General features: G+C 42.4%; 1 protein-coding gene across 1 annotated transcript in view; it reads right to left on the reverse strand.

The window, feature by feature from the left end:
* The window catches only part of gli3 (GLI family zinc finger 3), a 123,347-nt gene that overhangs the window by 11,906 nt on the left and 89,565 nt on the right, over positions 1 to 21,876 (reverse strand). Inside the window, exons 5-10 of the mRNA XM_033638942.2 lie at positions 21,462 to 21,667; positions 17,644 to 17,805; positions 12,661 to 12,862; positions 7,856 to 8,075; positions 6,654 to 6,767; positions 4,725 to 4,865 (exon numbers count right to left, since the gene is read on the reverse strand). Of these exons, the coding sequence (XP_033494833.1) occupies positions 4,725 to 4,865; positions 6,654 to 6,767; positions 7,856 to 8,075; positions 12,661 to 12,862; positions 17,644 to 17,805; positions 21,462 to 21,667 (1,045 nt within the window). The remainder of the gene's footprint in view (positions 1 to 4,724; positions 4,866 to 6,653; positions 6,768 to 7,855; positions 8,076 to 12,660; positions 12,863 to 17,643; positions 17,806 to 21,461; positions 21,668 to 21,876) is intronic.

The raw sequence follows: 21,876 nt of genomic DNA on the forward strand, positions 1-21,876 counted from the left end.
CATGATCTAATGGCAATTCTTATTGAATCAATAATCTCCATGCTGAGCAGACAGGCCCCGTTGGCCGGCTAAATCGACAAACAGGTGCTGATAGCAGCGGCGCGGCAGGTTATTCATCTTCCCCCTGCCAGCTTATCGGCCAACAACTGTAAAAACGCCACCAAGATGGATTTAGGAGGGAGTCGCACGACAGGGAGCGCCGGGGACACGGACACAGGGGACACTGAAGCCGTCTGTGACGTATGAGAGGTGCACACACACATACACACAGGTGCAGGCACTGTTTTCTTGGTCTAGACCCCTGCTGCTTGGATGCATGGCAAAAAATCCATAAACATAAACAGGAGAAAATTTTACCCTTGGTTTTTGTATTCTTAAAAATAAAAGACTTTTGGTTACTCTATGCAAATGTTCAAACCCATGCATCTCAACATACATTACTGTCTTTTTTCCTGCTTTTTCAAAGCTTTTGCCCACTTCAGTCTCCATTTCCATGTCTCCTTATCAAACTCTCTCTGGGACATAGCCCTCATGCATTAGAATGCAAGGGTGCATGAAAAGAGGGCCTGTTTACAAGGCAATTTCACTAAGCTGTGGGACCCGCAACACCGTTTAGCTTTATCAAACACCGCCTAATAAATCATATGCTCTTTTGTGATGTCAGTTGCTGAAGTGCTTTGTGTAAAGAGGGGGGGAAAAAGAGCATGAAAAAGGCAAAGAAGGGAGGGAAGGAGGAGGGAGGAAGTAAAAGGGGGGAAAAATTTGAGTGAGCAAGGGAAGGAGGGAGGATGAGAGTAAGTGAGTGAGCAGAGCAGGGGGCAGGGAGCTAGAATTGGCATGTGTAATTCAGCACAGTCTTTTCATCTTAGAGTAAGATACTCTTGACAGATAAGGGGCCTAATCCTTCTCCTGATCAAAAAAAAATCTGCATTTTACCAATTAAAAGCCTACGCCAGCAGCCAGAGAGGGGGGCTGCCTTCAGACTGCGCCCGCGTTTATCTCCCTTTAACACCGGGGAGGCGCACAGCAGCCGCCTCAACAGGGCTGCGCACGGGGAGAGCCAGCTCCCCATCTAAGAACAAGGACATCACAGCGCCACCTATGTAGATGACCTGGAAGAGAATGGTGAGACTGTGGAGGGTGGGAGCGACCTGATGAGCTGTGGGAACACACACATACAGACCACCAACCCCATCAGACAATCACCATATAGAGTCAACCTTTTGCCTTTTCTATCATTGAGTAAAGTGGTAACCCCTGACTAAATGACATGGATATTTAATGTTATACATAAACAGTAGAGAGCAGCTCAAAACCTGCACAATAAACCCAAATTGAGAACGCAATAACTGCAGGAAGTTTGTGTAAAACAAGTGATTCGGATGGGGTTTGAGCAGATTATTTCCTGTGAATGTTGCATCAGAAATTATTTTTAGTGATATATATATATATTTTTTATATGATTCTCTGTCCTAATTATGTTTTTTTTTAAATCTCTAACACACTTAATAGGGTTTGTTTTTGACAAATTCAGTGTTGTCTTCTCCCCAACAGTTGGCTGTTGTATTAGGGTTAGGGTTAGCTTTAACAGCGTACTTTTCTAATGCAGAATGAGGCTGTTTAGCAGAGATTGAAAACTCTCTTGTGGTCAGGTCTTCAACGTGCCCTTATCCTGTGAGATTTTTTTTAAAAGTTTATATCTTAAATAACATTCTACACTTCAAAAATAACAATTACAACAAATGCTGAGAGATAGGTCAACTGTTTTTTTGTTTCTGTTTTCTTACACCCCTCAAAATCAAGAAGGACTTGTGACTCCCTGTGGAGCTTTGGTGACCCCTGGGGGGAGCGCGACCTTCACGTTGGCAATCAGTGCTCTAAAACATCCTCTAAAATTGTCTGTTAGCAGACCTGCAATGACAGGACGGAAACTGAACTTTCATGTTCGCAGCCAGGAATGGTTCAGCAGTTGAATAATAATAATAAATTATACTAATTCCTTTAGCAAATGCACACAGGGAAAAAACAGCCAGCTTTTATGCTGATTCAGATTTGGTCACCTTTCATGAAACACTTTGTTGTCCCCATACATCTACATCCAACGCTTCTATGGCCTCTTTACTAAAAGACGGCTTTGCCACACAGACGACAGTATGGCTTACACGAATTGTGCACTGAAAATGCATAGCTCCCTTGTAGATTTCTCCACGGTGAAGTATCAGTAGTAGATCAATGAGCAAATAAAAGATTGTTGAGCAGGGCCATATTAGGGAGTTGTGGGAGTGTGTGTTTGGCATCTCGGGCGACAAAACTGAGTGAAAAAAGCCCACTTCAAGAGAGACATTAAAGAAGCCACCAGGCCTTATCTTTAAAAGTACTCCCTTCAAGGGGCAAAGAGGGGTGGGAGGGGAAAATGAAAGAGAAAATGAGAGAAGGGAGAGGTTTGTGCCTGAAAATGGGGAAGCGAAAGAATGTCGGAGCTGAGTGGAGAGGGAGCCGGAGAGGTATAGAGAGTTGAAATGTAATAAATGAAATAAATACAGCAAACTAAAATTGACACCCGCCTCGCTTTTGCTGACTGGGTAGGCCAGATAAGTGAGCTAAATTGCATAGATCTGATGTTTATCTTATCGGCTGCACTGAGAGCGCTTAAACGCGGATGATAAAGGAATGCCGTGGTGTGTCATGGTGAGAGCATGCTTGAGAGTGTAAAAATATGCATGAAGAGCGCGGCAGGAGTGCTTTTGAACAAGGTGGAAAGCAATGAGGGTGGTGTGAAGGCTTAATTCTAAAATTAGGCCAACCACAAAGGAAACGGGATGTTTGAATCAGTGCAGCTGTTACTTTTAATACTTAAAATATATATTTCATGACACAGGCTTTAATCATAGAATATAAATCTATGTATAAACTTTGTGGTTACATTGGTTACAGCTAAGGAGAAACTGTTTTTTTTCCCCATCATGTTTTTTTCCCCAAAGCCATTTCAGAAGACAAGTACAAGGGGGAAGGGACGCTCCATTGTTTGGTTATATGGAAATCCCCCCACCCCCAAACCCCTCCCAGTGTGCGAGGAGAGCCACTGTGGTCCAAATACTGTACTTATCCTATTACTGAGGGGGGTGGGGGTGCGCAGAGATAAGAGCATTTTCTCGTCCGCTCTGCTGAATTAGAGGGCACGGATTCTGTAGGCGAAGACTTTTATTGGCATCTCCCTGCATATCTGCATGTGCATAGAAAATGAGAAATAAAATGCAATATCAGGAAGTCAAATGGCAGAAAAAAGAAAAACAATTCCAAGACGAAAAAATGGAAAACTAATAAGTTGGTGTCTGTCTACACAGGAATCTGATAATAAGTGCAGCCTGGTGAAGGGTAGGCTGGATGTGGAGGGATGAGAGGACATTGTTTTGCCGGGATGGCCACCTGGTGTGACTACAGTAGGGGGAGGATGTGAGCAAGCTTTTCCTCTATTAAGAAGCCACCCTCCCCTTCCTCTCCCACCACCTTAACTCATCCCGCCTCCTGAAACAGGGGCAAGAAGTTGTCAAGATTCTCAACCTTTGAGCCGAGCCCTTCAAACACGGGAGGCAGCCCATTCCGCGCTGAGGATATCAATTATAGATAGGGGTTACCACCGCGGCTGAGGATTGCAATGTCAAGACGGCAAATAGACAGCTGTGGAGAGCTGAGGATCTTTCTATCAGATGTGTGGTGATGTGTGTTTCGTGTGTGTGTGTGTGTGTACAGTCTGGCGTCCCTTGTTCGCAGCATTATATTGGTGTATTTTCACCACTTCTCCAACTTCAGCCTGCTCTCTCAGTTGGCTGACGGGTGAGCGATTCACAGGCTGCGAGAGAGCAGCAGAGCTAATAGCGTCAGTGTAAGTAGCAGGGGTGACACGACCATAATATCATTAATATTTAGTTTAACGGTGAACCCCTCTGGCGCAATTCGATGAGAGCCATCCATCTCCCGGGCTGTGTGAGAGTTCTGATAACAGACAGGAGGAAGGCCGGTCCAATGTTGTACACAAAGCTCACATCCTGACTCTGGGAGGCTTAACCCGCCAAATCAGTTAGCACCGTTCAGCTGTGAGATGTGCTCTCCAGCTTCTGAGCCCATTACCACCGTCCCTGGATCCAATCAGGAATCCAGCAGCAGTATCAGTCAATGCCTGCAGCTCTGACTCTACTGTAGGTTTGCCGCTGCACAGGGGTTGTGGCCTGATAGGAGGCATTGTGTAGGATAGCACAGCTGCAGTTGATGTTGCTGGGATCTACTGAGCTTGAGGGAAGAAACACTAAAAACTCTCACAGCATACAAACCAGACATTGTAGTGTTGGTGTGTGTTTCTGGGGAAAGCTTTTTATGAGTCTTCACCCATCTTACGGTTGTAAACACCCCGTTGTGTCTCCCTGTTTCCCTGCAAGAAACTCCAGTCCGAGAGAACAATTGAGGTCAAGTGTGAACTCTTCTCTGCCCACAGGAAGTGAAAGAGTGAAATGCAAACCATCTGCTAAACTGCAGCAAGCAAGTGTTAAAAATTAACATTCTGCACAATTTACTGACACACCATTACGGGATCTCTGGATATTCTCAGCTGCCATTTGGAGTTGAACAGAAATGTTCAGCTTTACATGAATAATAAAGCGTTCTGTGCTGGAGTCAGACTTGAAATAAGCAGCTTGTACCACTGTCTTTTCAAAATGTGCTACACTCACTTGTACTAGCTGCTCCTGCGTGTCAAACTCGCGGCAACAGTTCTCCCAGTGGCAGTTTGTCTCATAAACCACCTCTGGCTCCTGTTTGCTCTCATCCTTGTCCCCTTCCTCTTTCACCAGAGTCATCCCATCTGGATGGTCCTGAAGAACAACAGTGAAAAAGTCATAAAACCAGCACAACAATGTCAAAATAATGTAAATAAATGTACTTAAATGGTAGCAACAGTATTCTTCAACATATTTTACCATGTTTTTTTTTTTTTTTTAAGTGACAAAGGGGAGCAATTTTTTGAAAGCAAGAGCCTGTATTGCAGCTACCGGCTGCCCCAAGAGTTCAATGTGAACTCTTGGGGCATGTTCGCACCGTCAGTTTACATCCACTAGAGGTTTTTGTTTTTGCCACTAACAAGCTGAGATTGTTATTTTAAATTATGGAAAAGACCCATACAGAGATAGATCTGTTAAACTTTAAGATCCTTTACGTTAACCAGAAACAGCTCCGAAATCACCTTAGCCCATATCAACCAGACTCCATTTAAATAAACGGTAATTTTGTAATCATACACCACACTTCATTTAAAATTGAAAGAAACAAAATAAAACCCACGAAAACCATCTTGGTTCGTCTTTTCACTGTTTCAGAAAATACCAGTTATGGTTTGGTGGAATTAACCCTTAATTCCCCCAGTTAGATGTGAAAGTATGCTGGCACTATGCATGCTAAAATTACTGTTTATCCAAAGGGAGCCTGGTGGCTTTGGCAATAGCACTTTTTGGGCTGTTTCTGGTCAAACAAAAAGGATCTTACTCTTTAGCAAAAAAGTCAATCTCTATAAGGATCTTTTTCATAATATTATCAGAAACTAATTCTAACAATCTGAGCCTGTCAGCGGCAAAAACAAGCACTTTTAGAAGTTGTACATTTACAGTGCGAACATGCCCCGAATCATTGCACTGCAGTCTGTTTTGCCCCTGTTGTTCCTATTAGTCACTTAGAAACAAAAACATGGGAATAAAGGATATGGGTTGAAAAATACCAAAGTTAGCCTTTAATACCAGTCTTGACGTAGAAGTATAAACACTAACAGAGGCTGCCCTCCTCTCTCCAACATTAGTCTATCCAAGTCTGCCATAAAAGTAATTTTTACAGCCCTGCTGGTTTACATCTAAGCCACAGCCAAAAATGATTTGGTCACAGGTCTCAGCCACAGTGCCCCTGTGAATCTGGCCTTGTTTGGCTGCCTGGGAGAAAAGTGTGGAGAGCGGAAATGTAGCGCTGAAAGCCCCTCTCTGTATTTGGCGGTTTGTTATACGACAGGACCGGGGCGAGTATTTGAGGAATCTAACCCCCTTTTCCTGCTGTAGGTTTCTCTATTAGCCCAGACGTATTTCACTGTCACAGTTAGGAGGCTGAGTGGAGCAGGGAGTTGGTGTGGGCTAATACAGGAGAGCTTCCACAACACACCTCAGGCTGAATCTGCTGCTGCCTGAATATTGACGCTAATAAGGTTTTTCCTGCAGATACAAACACTTACTGTTATCACGTTTCTCTTTCATCTCTCCAGCCACTTAAAATTTTGATTAAACAAAAGCAAAAAACAATTTCCTCCTAGTCTCCCAATGATCAATGAATTATTTTGCTTCGGAAACAGCGGCTGATAAGAGCAGGGTGGGAAACACCAAGAGCAGCCAAACGCAGGTAAAAAAAATACAAACTGTGGCTGGTAAGCTTGTCTATTGTTGCGGCGACTTTGGCAGGTGACCAGTCATTATATGGGCTTCCTATTCTAATGGAAAAATCTAAAATTAAAACCAGCTGGTGAATTCTGGGATTTACCAACCAGTTTGCTGTTTTTGCCAAATAGGTGAAGAATATCCTGTCACTGAAAATATTTTTTTACATTGCTGAAAAATGTAGACAATCCTCACCTGTACGCTCACTGCGCCTGGGCTCGGCAACTCTTCCTCTGGTTTCATTTTGGAGCGTTTGTGGTGCATTGGGTCTCCTGTGCTGCTCACTGCAGATTCACTTGTTGGTTTGGTCTGAGGAAACAGAAAATATTTCATCATTTTGAGCTTCCCATGACATGGATCTGACTATATTGATAATTTAATGCCATATTCTACTGATATTTCTTAAGTAATCCTCTATAGAGCCATTAAAAATGCATGTGATGCTTATAAGTCAATCAATCATTGACTTAATCAAGCAGGAAAAAACAACGGTGCTTAAACCATAATGATTTCCGTATCCTCGGTCCCAGGCAAGAACTTTAACTGCGCTAATGAAAAACTATGCAATTCACTGTATCACATTAGCTCCTCTAATCACAGCAATTAAAACACACTCATGGACCAATTCAATGAGCCATTCACTGAACCAATGCATGACCTGACTTTGGCCCAGGCTTAAAAACACCCCGTAGGGGAATTCTTGTTACATAAAAGCTCACAGGAAAAAAAAGAATTATAAAGTAGCTTCTGGAGAAGTAAGTTTTCTTTTTCTCCCCTGATGTTGCTGTTTTTTTTCACAGGACTCTCATAGTTGCAGTGTTCCTGTCTGTCTCTGTGTTACTATCTTTGCTGAAATACTATATGAGATTTGGCTGTGGCCCCGAAGCAATATTCCGTTCATTCAGGAGGAGGAAAATTGCAATTTTGGTGAGCCCAATTTCAATGAGGCCTCATTTGTGATAACACAGAATCGGAGAGATGGGAAACAGCAGGGAGGATGGGTAATAAACATTGAATATTTACTTCAAATGTGGGCCCGCACATAGAGTAAGGGTTGAGGATGGAGAGAAAAAGCCCCTTTGGATCCATCCATCCATGTCAATATTGCCTCTCTATATCCTTGTTCTCTCTCTAGTGATTAATGGAGTCAGCAGTGGGATTCTATGCTAACAAGCCCCTTGTTGTTTGCTGCAGGCGCGTTCTGGGCCGTGCTCGGCAGCCTAAAAACAAGAGACAACACAAGTAGGAGGAAAGTCCCAGGAGAGGAGCGCGTGGAGGGGGGGTCCTGCCTGTACCATGTTAGCTCGCTGCGTTTTGCTGAGATGTGGCTGGCATGCGACGCCTGCTATCTATTACCTGTGATGATGAATCGCACAGGCGCCTGCCGCCGCACTCACCTGTGAGGAGTCGTTGGAGAGGGCTGAGCGCTCGCTGGCGCTGAGCCCGGAGGGGGGGATGCCGGGGACGGGCCTCTGGGTGGCGAAGGCTGGCGATGGGTGGATGAGGGGCGGACTGTGGCCAAAGGCAGAGCCCACGATGCCCGGTTGACGGCCAATCAGCTGCTGGTGCACGTGCAAAGCCACAGGGGTTGGAGGGTAGGCGAAGCTTAACGCAGGGCTGGGGAACAGAAGAGTTTGGAAAGGTTGAACAGTTATATTGGGCAAAATAATCATAAAACTAAAACTTCACTAAAACATCAGTTCAGAGGCAAAAAAGGAAAAACAGTGAGTAAATGGATTATTCTGGATAGCTTCTCCTCCCTGAGGACAATCTGACAGGAGATGGTGTGGTAATGCTGGAACCACGGGGCTGCCGGCAAATCCCTGCCAATGAATGTTCAGCTTGTTAACACACAGTGAATTATCATGTGGTCTGTGTAAGGCAGTATATCATTCTTCCACTGGGCAAATGATACAGATGATAAACAATCTGGAGTGTGTCGTATAGCCATGTAAATAAAGCTAAATTATTTCCCTGTTCCCTCAACCTGAGCTAACTTTGTTTATCCTAAAAAAAATCCCAGAAGCCACCAAACCTCCTCTGGGGTCTGTGTAACCACAGGTGAACCACCAGATAAACACAGATCTGTGTGGCTCGACAGCAGCGGCCTCCATTCATCCTGAGCTCTGACGCTTCGCTCTTGCTGCAAACCCATATGTCTGCTGAGCTTATTACGAGCCGAGTGGAAATCAATGGGCCGAGACACATTTGGGGGCCCATCCACTTGTCATATCACTCATCAGTCTGTTGGCTCTGGCTATTTGGGTCCTGTCACTAGGACAGTGGCTGAGCGCGCAGCGTGATTGATCAGGCTCTTCTTACAGATCGCTGATCAATGGCTGTGGGTGGGGCAATGGATCTTTCCTTTTCCCTTCTCTTTTCTTTTCTTTTGCTTCCCTTTGCTCGCCTCTGGTACCGGGGCGTGATGTATGTGATGTTTCCATGAGGTGTTACCCGATGACTGACACGAGCCGCCGGGGAGGCAGGCTTGACTGGCTGGCTGGGAGATCGTCACCCACATGGGGGGTTGACATGGACGATACACACACACTCTTATTCACTACACCACAGACTTTCTTTCCCCCTTTCTCTAACGTAAATGCTACACTAATGTAACGATGCCATGTAGAGATGAAACTATGATATATGCAGGTGATGCAGTTGCATCAGGGCCCGCACACACAGGCCCCTCTCATCTCACCACTATCTTATCAAAAAATATCACGTAGTAATGCTGCATTCACATGCTCCTTGGATGGTTCATTCGGATGGATCATTCTTCCAACTTTGGTGTGTTCATGGGCTTTCAAGTGGTAACATGGAAACAAGATGGACGCTACAAAGATGTGCTGTGTTTTTTTGCTCTTAAACAACATGTATGACGAAGTGATTTTGTCCCTGACTTGTTTCTGCACCAGTACATCCCCTAAAACAACTTACATATTGCTTTGCCTGTCTAATGTTGTCAAACTAATCTAGGTCACTCTAAGTGGACCACAACTAACAGTTACGACCCAATACCATATTACAACGTGAGCAAAAAACTGACCGGAAATATGTGAATTAATAAAAAATGTATCACCATCAACAGAACATTTACTTTCGTCTGCCATGTTTCTGTATACACGGAGTCAACCCAACTAATGCATCAAAATTTTCCAAAACTTTCCAAGCTGTTGTTCTGACCTGAGGGTGCTTTGGCATAATTTTTTTTCCTGTCAGAAACTATCCTCATTTTTCCAATTATTCCGACACCACATGAATGCAGGTTAAGTAAACATTAGTCATGTGACCATTTCGCCTGTCCTGTAAGAGGTACATTTTTTACTTATTAGCCAATTGAGCTGGCCATCTTGATGGCCTAACTGATGCCATTCACCAAATAAACAACAACACAATAACATAAAACAGTTTCACACATACAAGCATATAGTTTAGTGACTCATACCTCTATAGGACATTTCTAAATTATGGATGAATATGGATTACTTGATCAATTTGATGTTAAAAAATGCACCAGTGAAATTCTAAGTTAAGGTAATTATGGACATGTGCACTACTTTGTGGCAAAATCCACACTGAAGGGTTAGCTAGCTAGGTAGCAACATTTCAAGACAGCAATGAAGTAATTAACAAGCAATGAAATACAAATACAAAAGCAGGTTCCAAAAGTGAAAACTGAAAAAGCTGTGGAAAGAAAAAGCAAAGACGGTTTCTTTAAAAAAGAAAGACAAAGACAGCAAAAGTAATTCTCCCGGGCAAGAACCAAAAAGGACACCTGCTAATGCTAATGCTAATACTAGCACCAGCGTGCCATCCAACACCACTGAAGATGGTGAGAACGACATGCAAAGGAACAAGCTCAAGGACATTTTCCAAAGAAGGTAGACGCAAATGTCAAGCATGCAGTGGTGGAAAGTAACTAATACATTTACTATACTTAAGTACAAGTTTGTAGGCCCTCACTACTTTACTTGAGTATTTCCATTTTTGTATTACTTTACTACATTTAGAATATTAATTTAAAATGTAACTTAAACTAAACTAAACTATGATGTATTATTATAGATTAAACTACTAATCAGTATATAAAGTAATTAAAATTACATTTACCAGCTGCAACATTGAAATGATGCACACATTAATGCATCTGTAATCATAATACAGTAGCCTAATATAATATTCTGAAATGGCCGATTTTACATGAGTATTTCTACTTTGGTTGTTTTCATGATTTCACTTTTCTACTTCTACCTAAGATTTTGAATGCAGGACTTTTACTTGAGTATTTCTACACTGTAGTATTGCGTCTTTTACTCAGGTGTCACAGTTCATTCCTTTGTCCTTCCTCCTCAGCCACATTGTCCATTTCCCAGGTCCCTTAATTGCCATTTTCCTTCTGTCCAGCAGATTTACTTGAACTTTCCCTCCTCTACCATCACCTGAGTGCCACACCCATCTACACACCTGCTTCCACTTCACTCATCAACTCTGCCTTGCCTTCCCCACCCACCTCCTCACCTGTATCACCTAATCACCCACCTGCTTCCCATTTCCTCTCATTAGCTCCTGCTCTACTTAAACCAGCCCACTGTCTTTGTTTCCTGCCAGGTCGTCATGTTTCAGTGAGGTTACCTGTCTGCCTGTTACCTGCCTGTTGAACCCACTGTCATGTGGACTCTTGCTGCCTGTAGGCTTTTCTAAATAAATCATTGAACTGCACCAGTCTGCCTGTTTTCATCTGCGTTTGGGTCCGTCCCCTGCTGCCTGCTCTCCGAACCATGAAAACCTGGAGAAAAAGTTCTGAATACTTCTTCCACCACTGCAAACATGACACAGTGATCTCCCAGCTCGCACAGAGGGTCACTGGTTTGAGGACAACAGTGGACACATTCAGTGGCACACTGTGCACTGCAACAGATGATGAACTTCATGAGCAAGCAAAGTCACATTTACAAAGATGACATAACCTCAGCATTTCTGACACATCTCCTGTCATTCAGTGGGTGTTTAAGAAAGTACCTCAGAAATGAAAACACACCAAGATGTCGGTGATAGACAGCAGCTATATTGCTGCAAACTTTTGGGAAGTCTGTACCCCTTTACCACCTCTCTTTAAATTTCCAGTGACTTCGCATCTGCTGAATGATCCTTTTCCAAACTGATACTTATTAAACCTTTCTTCTAGGGCTCAATGGGACAGACCCGCTTATCTGGACGTGCCACGTTATCAACTGAGGATGCCCTGTGCCTGCCAGCTGGATCTAAAGGGTTTAATGGACTATTTTGCAGAGTGGAAAAACCCATAGAGTGCACCTATAATGGAAGTAAAACTTTTCAATTATTTGACCAATAATCAAGCAACACACTTGGGTTTATAAGACCTATGAGCAGGAATGAAAAAAGTTGTATTGTGTGAGTGCGCCGTCACCAATAATGTTTTCATCTGTGTCTTGGCTTCGCTATACCGACTTCTCTTCTATAGTCATAATTCATTTAGGCTTATCTGTGCAGTGCATTTCTCTGTTTTTGGTTGTTCAAGAGCTGAGTGCTTCTACTTCTTTGCTTCACTACTGACATTACGTTATGTTACGTCTGATTGTGATGGGCTGGTCAGGTTTTACCATCTTGCATTGGGGCCTGATGTGGCCTTGTTACGCTACTGGTGCCAAGCGTGCTTCAAGAAAAACACCAATCAGTAATTTTAGAACAGCTTTGAAAACATCATTCCCCCTGAAAAGATCCTACTGTTTGAGTGATTATTGGTCAATTTTAGTTCCTGAATGATCACCTTGATAGAAGCGCAATCAAAAATAACTTGTGGAAGACATTCTGTCTGGATAAAAGTTAATTTTTATAACGTTAACCCTTTTATAATGGGTAATCCAGCGATTTAGTATGCCATATTCCATAACATTAGGGGCACAAAAGACAGATTTCACACAAACAAAGACTGACGAAAAAACTGGAAGCTACATTTGCCACAATGCAACTGGATAGTTTGTCATTACAGCTTCCATATAACTCCTCAAAACAAATTTCTTACACATCCCACACTGTCATTTTATGTCTCAAGCCCAATCCGAGATTTTTAATAAGAAGAAGAAGTACATTGTAGAAGACGAGAAGAGAGGTAAGAGAAGGAAAAGGAGGACCTTCAAGAATAATAATGCAGGACAACATTCACAACAGTCAGCTGTACCTGATGGCTCCCGCAGAGAGGTGCCCGTAGGAGCCACTGGTGGAGGAGCTGGAGCGAGAGTTGTTGAGCATGGTGACGAGAGAGTTGGGCGAGTTGCGGATCATGGTCTGCAGGTCAAAGCTGTGCTCAGAGAGCGGCGAGATGGGCAGCGGACGCTTCCTGCTGGGCCGTGATGGCAGCCTCGGGCTCGAGAAACGAGAGTCTGCAGAATGAGGAGTGAGGAGGAGATCAGAGTGAGGTGCTGGAAGAGAATGCCTGTGAGAGTGAAAGGTTAAAATGCTCTTTAAAACTGAGCATTAAACCTTTTCTGCTCCCTCGCTCCGTGTTCTTTTGGGGTAAAACAGCAGCTAAATTCAACAAAGAGCATCCGCTGGTTTATACGTGACTTCTTCCAAACTCTTAACCTAATCTAACCCTAACAGATGACATTTTTGTCAATCATCAGACAAAGGGCTCGTCTGAATGAGTGTTCAGCTGTCACTTGATGCACTGCTTGCATTTCATCCATGAGAAAACATGTCTTTTATGTTGGAGAAATGCTCTGACTGTGTATGGTAATATTTAATCAAGTCCAATTTGACTCGTTATTCAAATGCAATCAGTGTTGACTGGAAATACTAAAAAGGGGGTTTGAAAAGGTAAAAGGCGGAAACGGCGCAACCATTCTCTCTGCACATACAATGAGCCACGGGTAGAGATTAAAACATGACTTTTGTTGTCTTTTCACATGGAGATGTCACAAACAAGACAGGGAAAAACAGAGGCAGATGGAAGGAGGGGGAAAAAAGCGCTGAGGGGATGTCGCGCTTTGTGCATGAACTGACACAATGACTTTGTGACTCAAGACTTGGAAATAAAACATTTTGAGTTATTTTATAAAGGCAAACAAAACCAGCTTACGCAGCCCCGATAACCCCCCTCCATATTTACGTCCCCCACAATCCATCCATCTCCCAAACGTAAATGCTCCATCTCTCGTCTGACACATCCAACGATTACAGAACGCTCCATTCACATGGTAATCAGAGTGTGTGGATGTGAATGTGTGTGTGTGGATGCCTCTGTGGTGGCAGTGGTGGTGTTCTGGCATACATAGGCCTGAGTTTCCAGTACTGCATGAAGCTGTATGGAGAGCAACGCCCCCTTTACATTGTCATTGTATGGAAAATCTGTCCTTCTTTATGTCCTTTTGAAGAGGGTGTTGGAGAGGGGGCTAACGTATGCACATGTAAATCCCTGTGCACACACAATTGCTAAAAACATTGTATTTTGTCATGTGACGCTCCTCGACATGTCTGATTTTTCACCATTTCATTCAGCTCGTACAAAATATATAATACATATATAATCCTGCAAATAAAAATCATCCTTTATCCTGGTTTGGGCAAAAGTTAACACCACAAGTGAATTCTCCTAATTCACCACAAGTGAGAGGGGGGTAGGAGCAAGGCCAGCGTCCCACCACTGCAAAGCCTCATGGGAGTGGTGTTTATTAATGCACAGCCCAAATGATAAATCGGCCAACTGGAGAGACGGAGAGAGGAGCGTCCTGGCTCGTAGCAGGACTGTCCCTTTAATTTCCTCTTGATTTATGGACGGGATGGCTGGTTACGCGCCGCGTCATTAATTCTCGTGGTCAGGGAGGGTTCAGACACGCCGGATAGACGGCCTTGGATATAAATGTTGGCTCCAAAACTGAGGTTGAACCCTCGCTGGCACACTTTGGGGGCCACCTGAGAGGGGACGCTATCACAGGGGAGGGCTGGAGTGTGAATGTACAACCGGACAGATTTTTTTATGACAGAAAACTTTAATAAGAAACAATAACTCTGGACATGAATAAATAGATATTTCTCTACTTGCAATCAGTGGTGGATTGTAACTAAGTACATTTAGTTGAGATTTGAGGTACTTGTACTTTACTTGAGTCTTTTTTTTTCATGTCACTTATTAGTTTTTAATTCACTACATTTATCTGACAGCTTTGGTTACTTTACGAGTTAGGATTTTTACATAAAAAATATAAGAAGAGTTTATAAGATATGATTTTTTGTTACAAATTAAACCCTCTAACAGTTTATACAAGTACAGCTGAAACAATTAAGGCATTAATCCATGGGTCTTCAACAGGGGCCATGACCCTTAGGGCATCCTCTGATTTAATGCAGGAGGAGCACCAAATTATTGTTTGATCATTTTTACTTTTTTGTCTTCCCCCATAAGTAAAATATGTCTTTAAATACACACTAACATGAATCCAACGTTTTGTTATCAAAGATAAATTGGACTATTTGTTCAAGAACAAAAACAAACATTTAATTTGATGATAGACTGTTACCCATGAACCCTTGTCAAATAAATCCATGATGTATAAATATATGAATCTCTTATTATTTTAATAGCTTAGTATCATATGCACCATAAGTATGTTCATACATGGCACTTTGGGCCCTGAACATTAATGTAGGCCCAGTTTAACATGCAACACAATTTTATACATGTAGAATTTTCTGCATTAGGTTCATTTACTTTTTAATTCTGCAGTGTTGCATACAATGTGGTACTTGTACTTTAACACAAGTAAAGGAACTGAATACTTCCTCCACCACTGCTTATTATCAATTTTCAGTATCAATATCATATGTCACTTTTTGTTTATAGAAGTGCTTTAGTGCATTTTGCTGAAAAGATACAATTATTGGCAATATAATAAAAATTACAGCCCAAGAAATCTAATCAATAACTACAATTAAATGGTTTGTTTGTATCAAACATGAATTCCAATTTTACTAGACGTGAACCTATTACTGAGAAAAACACTGCATATGTAGACAAACTAGCAAGTAAATTAAAATGAACTCATAAAGAGCATAAACACAGACTTTAGTGTAGTGATCTATGAGAGCTATGGCACTAATTAGGCAGCAGGAACATAGACAATAGCCCATTAAAGCACAAATAGGCAGGACAGGCCCATTGTTTCATTAGCACAGCTTTCTCTGAAGGTAATTACACTGATGTGAAATAGACTAAAATAGCCGCAGTAACATGGTAGCCCAGATTATCAGCGAAAGCCTCTTGATAGACTCTTCTCTTTGTATGTTTTTTTTTTCTGAAATCCACCAAAGCTTTAAAGTGTTAATTTTTCAGGCGTTGGAACACACATTGTTGAAACATGATGAGTTATTACCAGCAATGATCACAGGCGTTTTTAAAGTGAGGAGCATCGCATCTCCACTTAAATTTGGCCCTAATTGTTTTTGTTTCAGTCTATTAATCTTAAAAAGTGACACAGAAGAAAGGATTTCTCCAGTGATGAATGGCGGGACATTCCAATTCCCACTTAATAGCAATTAATTTTCTGATACCCGCACAAGTTTGGCTAGTTTTAATTAGTTTGTTCTGAGGAATGGGGGGAACTTCACCCCGGATTTCCATGAAAGCGACGTCTGCCTGACTAAATACATTCTCATCAAAGGGAGCGGGGTGAGGCTGTCTGACCTTTCTAAGATTCAGAGTGCGTTTAATTTCCTATTTACACTTTAAAATAACTCATTAGCATAAGTCCTCTGCACACAGTCCTGAGCCCAACACATTAAGACAATAGCTCATTTAAATCATGTCAAAGTAAAGTTGCAGGTCCCTCCTCACTGCGGTTGAGCCGGAGCTTGATCTATATATAGCACAAGTTAGGTGTATTGTGAAGGTGCATTTTAGAGGTTGAATTCCCACTGGGGCCACCCATGCTATAATGTGCAGGCATGCACTCATAATACTTTAAAGTGTAATCCCAGTAGGCGTGGAATGGGTGGGGGTCTTTTCACCCACTGGTTGGAGAATCAAGGTTTTTTTGTTTTAGATGTTTAGCTTACTTAAAATTATTGTTTTAATATCATTCCAATAAGGTCATTCCAGTGTGTAGTTAGGATATGATACTTATTGAAATTAGGGCTGGGAGATATGGCAAAAATCAGGTATCAAGATATTTTGGACCAAATACCTTCTACCCATTGCTGCTTTCATAAAATATTTACACAATGAGATTTTTAATTAATAATCATCAGTAATGTGGATATAATGACTAAATGGGTAAAAGCAAATAAAAGATCAGACAGAACAGTCTAGTAAGTTCAGAAAATTACATCACTTTAGTGTACTGCAAGCTTAAAAACCACAAAAAAAAAGACAACACTTAAAATATTACAAAAGTCTAAAACAACATTTAGTCTCATATTACGATATCGATATAATAGCGATATAACGCCCAGTCCAATATGCAACCTTTTACCAGCCATATTCAGCTTTGTTTTAATCTAGAAACTGTTTAATCTGCACATCAGTGTTTAATTGAACAGATAAAATAATTCACCAAGTGCAGATTGTTGCTGTCCGCTGAACAGGGGCGCACTGTCAGGAGAAGCAAACGAAGCAAATGTCTGGGCCCCTCCAAAAGATATTGGAAAAGGGGCCCCTGATGACCACTCATATTGGCACATTTTGCATTGACAGTACAGTGCACTGCTGCTTTCCCAAAAACCTCCTCATTAGGGCCCCTTCTAGCTACCATGGACATCTAAGGGCATCTAGGATCGCCACTGCCACTGAAAACCCTGTATCTTTAATTTTGGAGATCCTTATTTATTTATTTATTTATTTATTTTAGAGAAATCATGGCTTGAGTGGTATTTAATGAGCTGAGAAATTTCTCCAACTCCATACGCTAAAGAAACCATTTACAATTTTTCATTATTATTTGAAATATCCCTCGGCACAAGCTGAATTTTTTTTTATAAGTGAAAGTTTAGCTTAAAGATGCGTGGTTGAATTCAGGAAACTTCCATGGTCTGTAAATCTCACACTGCTAATCACTTTTCGACCTTGTGTGACGTACAGTGTAGAAAGTAACTACTGCTCCTGGATCAGCACTCCTGAGACAATTAGAAATGGGCTTGTGTGTCATGTGTGAGATCAGCGCAGACTTACTTTCCATCGCCTGCAGGTACTCCATGTGCAGGGCGCTGGCGCTGCTGGCGCCAGCTGTGGACGCCACCGAGGGCAGCAGGTCGGTTGTGTAAGGGCTACGGTGGCCTGCCAGCAGAGCCATCTGGTGATAGTATTCGGCTGTGGTCAGACCTGTGTGAGGGGCTGGAGCAGGAGAACGAATGGGGTCAGCAAATGAGGGAAACAAGGTAACCAAAAATGAAGGTGACAGATGAGGAGGACGAGGATGTGGGTAGAGAGGGCATTATTTGAAGAAGAGAGAGAACACGGGAAGAAAAAGAATGAGGTAGGGAGGAAAAACACGACAGGGAGAGCACCTGCGCTGCATTACAAACCTGCGTTCATTTACATTAGATGATAATCAGCTCAGCAGAACAGTAATGAGCACATTAGCAACACCATCAAGTTAAGCAAAACAGCTGCACAGGGAGCATCACCTGAAGTGGAGAGCCTCACTGGGGATTAGCGGATGCTTGCTCAGAGATTACAGTGAGTGTGCATTAGTGTTTGATTGATGCACTCATGCCGAGCACAGCATAACTGATCGTCTTACAATACAATTCTTAAACAGCCTTTTCTTTTCCTCTTACTGTTCCTTGATCACTTTAGAGAGAGTGTGTATATATGTGTGTGTGGTAAGAGTACGTGGGCTGACACATCTTTTGCCAGAGATGGTGCTTGTGTGTTGTACACATCAGGGCTGCAGTCTGCAGATATGCAACCTGCTCCTCGACTGTGCTCCCTTAAACTCTATAGGCAAACAAAAGGCCTAAATCTGCCTGGTTGTATCTGCATGCATAAAAATACAGCGAACGATTCTGCCTCCACTTCACTTTCTCGCTTTTTTTTCTCAAAATGCTTCTCTTTTCCAAGTCATTCCCTTAGTTAGCTATAGAGTGCTGTAAGTCCTTGAACCGTAGCCTAAAAATAAACATCTGGTGGTGGGCTTCCTTATGCAAATATTCTAAGAAAGAGAGAGCGAAAAGACTAACACTGTGGTTTTGGATGCAAATATAGAATCGGTTCAGACCCACAGAGCGCTGCAGCTCCCCCCAAACTCAATGAAATAAAGACAAAATAAATAAACGCTGTATGAGGAGATTTCCTCTTAAGGCTGGCCTGTATGCCTGCAATATGCATCCATGATTGGCTGAATGAATGTAAGAAAAAAATCTAAATTAATTCGATCTGGGTATTATGTCTTCAGTGGAAGGGGGGAGTTTCTTAATTGTCTCTGCTGTTCCGCCTTAGCTTTGCTTTTGCATTCAACCATGATATGGCCCATTCAGGATCCAACACGCACAGAAAAAGGGCTTTGCAGAATTTCTAAATCAGAAACGCTGGCATCCGAGATTGATCCTGGGGGCAAAAAGTGGGGGGAGTTTGGGGCAGGCTGTCAGTGTGGCACTCAGGCAGCGATGTGCCTCAGGACTTGGTGAGCCACCGGGTGCTCCTTCAGCATTACAATAGGATCAGGGGCGAGCTTACCTCTGAACCCCATCTCACATAGAAAAGAGAGAAATACTGTGTGAGGGAGGAGCGAGAAAAAAAAAAAGATGTGAAAGCAAATGTGTGGCAGCGAGAGGGTGGCACTAAATCCCACCCACTTTAAATCTCCATTAGATTCTGTTAATTAATTCATCATTATTCAAATGTACATTTCGGTAGGAAAAAAATATGCATATTGAAGAAGGAGGCTCCCTGTAAGCGTGGTGATATACTAACAACACAAAAGCTGATGGGTTAATTAATCACCGGATTGATTAAAGGAGTAATTAGGTGCCTCATTCACAATTCACAGCATTATGAGCTGAAAGGGGATCATGTGGTAGGTTGGAGAAACTATTTTGATTTAAAGCAAGCTGAGACTGGCGCACATTATGTTGTGGTAATGGAAAATTGGAGGGTAGAGTTTGAGTGTTCCTGCTTGCAGAGAGCAGTGTTGCAGGGCAGGAGAGGGGTTGAGTGAGACTCTTGGTCTTCACTTAGAAACAGCTTTTAGCAGAGCTGGATGAGATGAAGTCAAGTGTGCTGGTGTAGAGGAAGTGCCCCTTGCTATCTGCCAATTCAGACATACACTTCAACACGAGGTGGGAAGATAAAGTGGGTCTCTGCTGCTGAAGTGTCAAAAGGTTGATGGCTGATGACATGAGGGCCGTACAGGTCATCAAGCCAAGGCAGTAATTATAATTCATACTAGAGGGGACATGCATCATTGCATCAGGCCATTTCAAGACCTTGAAAGAGAATGTAGATAGGCAAATATGATCTTTAATAGGCCTACTTTTTATGGTGTGGTTGTTTGCACCTACTGATACATTGATCAGCCAATCACAGATATGTTGATATCGTCTTATATGTTGTCCGATATGCATCGATATGAAAAGTTTATTTTTATCAGAACATAATGCAGAAAATGACGCTTCGAGTAATTTATAATCATTAAATTCCCCATGAATTTTATTGTTTCAGTGCACAGATGCCATTTTTGGTGATAAAGTTTATAGTTAAACTGTAAAATATCCTGCCTCCATTACAAATCTTTGGTCTTTGTCACAACTGTTTGACCTTATTTAAGAGTTAACTGTATTGCATAATTACATATATATAAAATATGGGCCAATATACTGATATCTGAATTTTTTGCTCCCCAGTATCGGCATTGGCCACAAAAATCCAGTATCAGTCGGGCTATACTTTGGTTTCTACCCCTGGCTGGTAGAGCTTTTTTTTTTAACGATCTTAAAAAACAGAAAAATACTACAATAATATTGCAACCAAAACAATGTTCATTCTTGCTTATTCTGTTGTTTATTTTTGCAATAAACCACATAATTATAGTCAATCAAATGTCTATGAAATAGAGAAACAACCTATTCTGGAGCCAAAAGCGATTTCTTAAAATAGCTTGTTTTGTCTCACCAGCAGTCCAAAATCCAAAAGTGTTCAATTTTAAATAATAGAAAACATTGCAAAGCTGGAAAAAGTAAATATGTGGGATTTTTTTCTGCTTAATAAATGATCTAAAGATCCGTTCCTAACCTTTGATCAACCATTCAGTTCAGCACTGCTAATTACTAACATCACTTAAACGCTACTGATCATTTCATCACTCAACACTAAGTTCCGAAAAGGTATTCATTATAGAAGTAAGTTTTTTTTAAAAATCTTTTTTAAAGTTATTTTCAGTTCTTCATAATTTAATTGCTTCTAGAGACCACTTTAATGGTTTCCTGGTCCAAATCCATCTTGACATCGCAGGAAACAAACGCTCCCTGTAGGACATCAGAACATAACGCCCCCCAACCCTGAACTTGAATCCAACCCTCCCTCGGTGTGCGCGCTGTAACTGTACGTGACCCTGCCGCTCACTGATGCGTCCTCCAGAGGTCTCTGACATGACTCACAGATCAAAAGGATTAGCCTCCCTCCAACCTGCACCCCCACCCACACTGATCGTGCCGCACTCATAATACTCCCATCCACCTCCTCCCTCACCCAGATAACATCTCGCCAACCCCTGGGTCTTAATAGAGATGGATTTAGTTGCCTCTCACCTGACCTCTTCTGATCTCAAACAGGAATTAAACTGAAACAGAGAATCAAGGTTCCCACTAATAGCAATCGAACCTCACTAATCGATTCCAACAATCATTTTTACTGAGGCTTTGTCGCCTACCTCTGCTCTGCTGGGGTTTGTGTGCAGGTGTGTGTGCCGTGAGTGTGTGTGTGTGTGTGTGTGTGTGTGTGTGTGTGTGCATCACGCTTTGTGTTGTCGGTGTATGTTTCACTTTATTCACCATCTGCAGGGCTGAGGCCCCGGGTGGCTGACAGAACGGAGATGGAGGGGCTGCTGTGGAGCGAGCGGATGTAGTCCATGTATGGGTTGATGTAGGGGTGCGGAGGGTGAAAGGGCGACTCCGCCCCCACGGAGGGGTTCCGCTGGGGCGAGATCCGGATGAGGGAGATGTCGGAGAAAGCCGGACTGCCTGCCAGCGCAGGAGGCCTGCAGAGACACACACAGAAGAAAATATAGGAAGAACATAAATACATATTTTTAAATGTACTATAAACTCAAAACTTCAAGCATTTGATTGACACTAATTAGTTCACCACACGTGGAATAATAAGATCGTTTGATTTGCTTAAAGGAATACTTCACCTTCCAAATGACAATTTCCATATCAATTACTTGCCCCGTGTTAGACTGAATTT

This window comes from Epinephelus lanceolatus, chromosome 20 (genome assembly GCF_041903045.1).
Source record: "Epinephelus lanceolatus isolate andai-2023 chromosome 20, ASM4190304v1, whole genome shotgun sequence".
Classification (NCBI taxonomy): Eukaryota; Metazoa; Chordata; class Actinopteri; order Perciformes; family Serranidae; genus Epinephelus; species Epinephelus lanceolatus.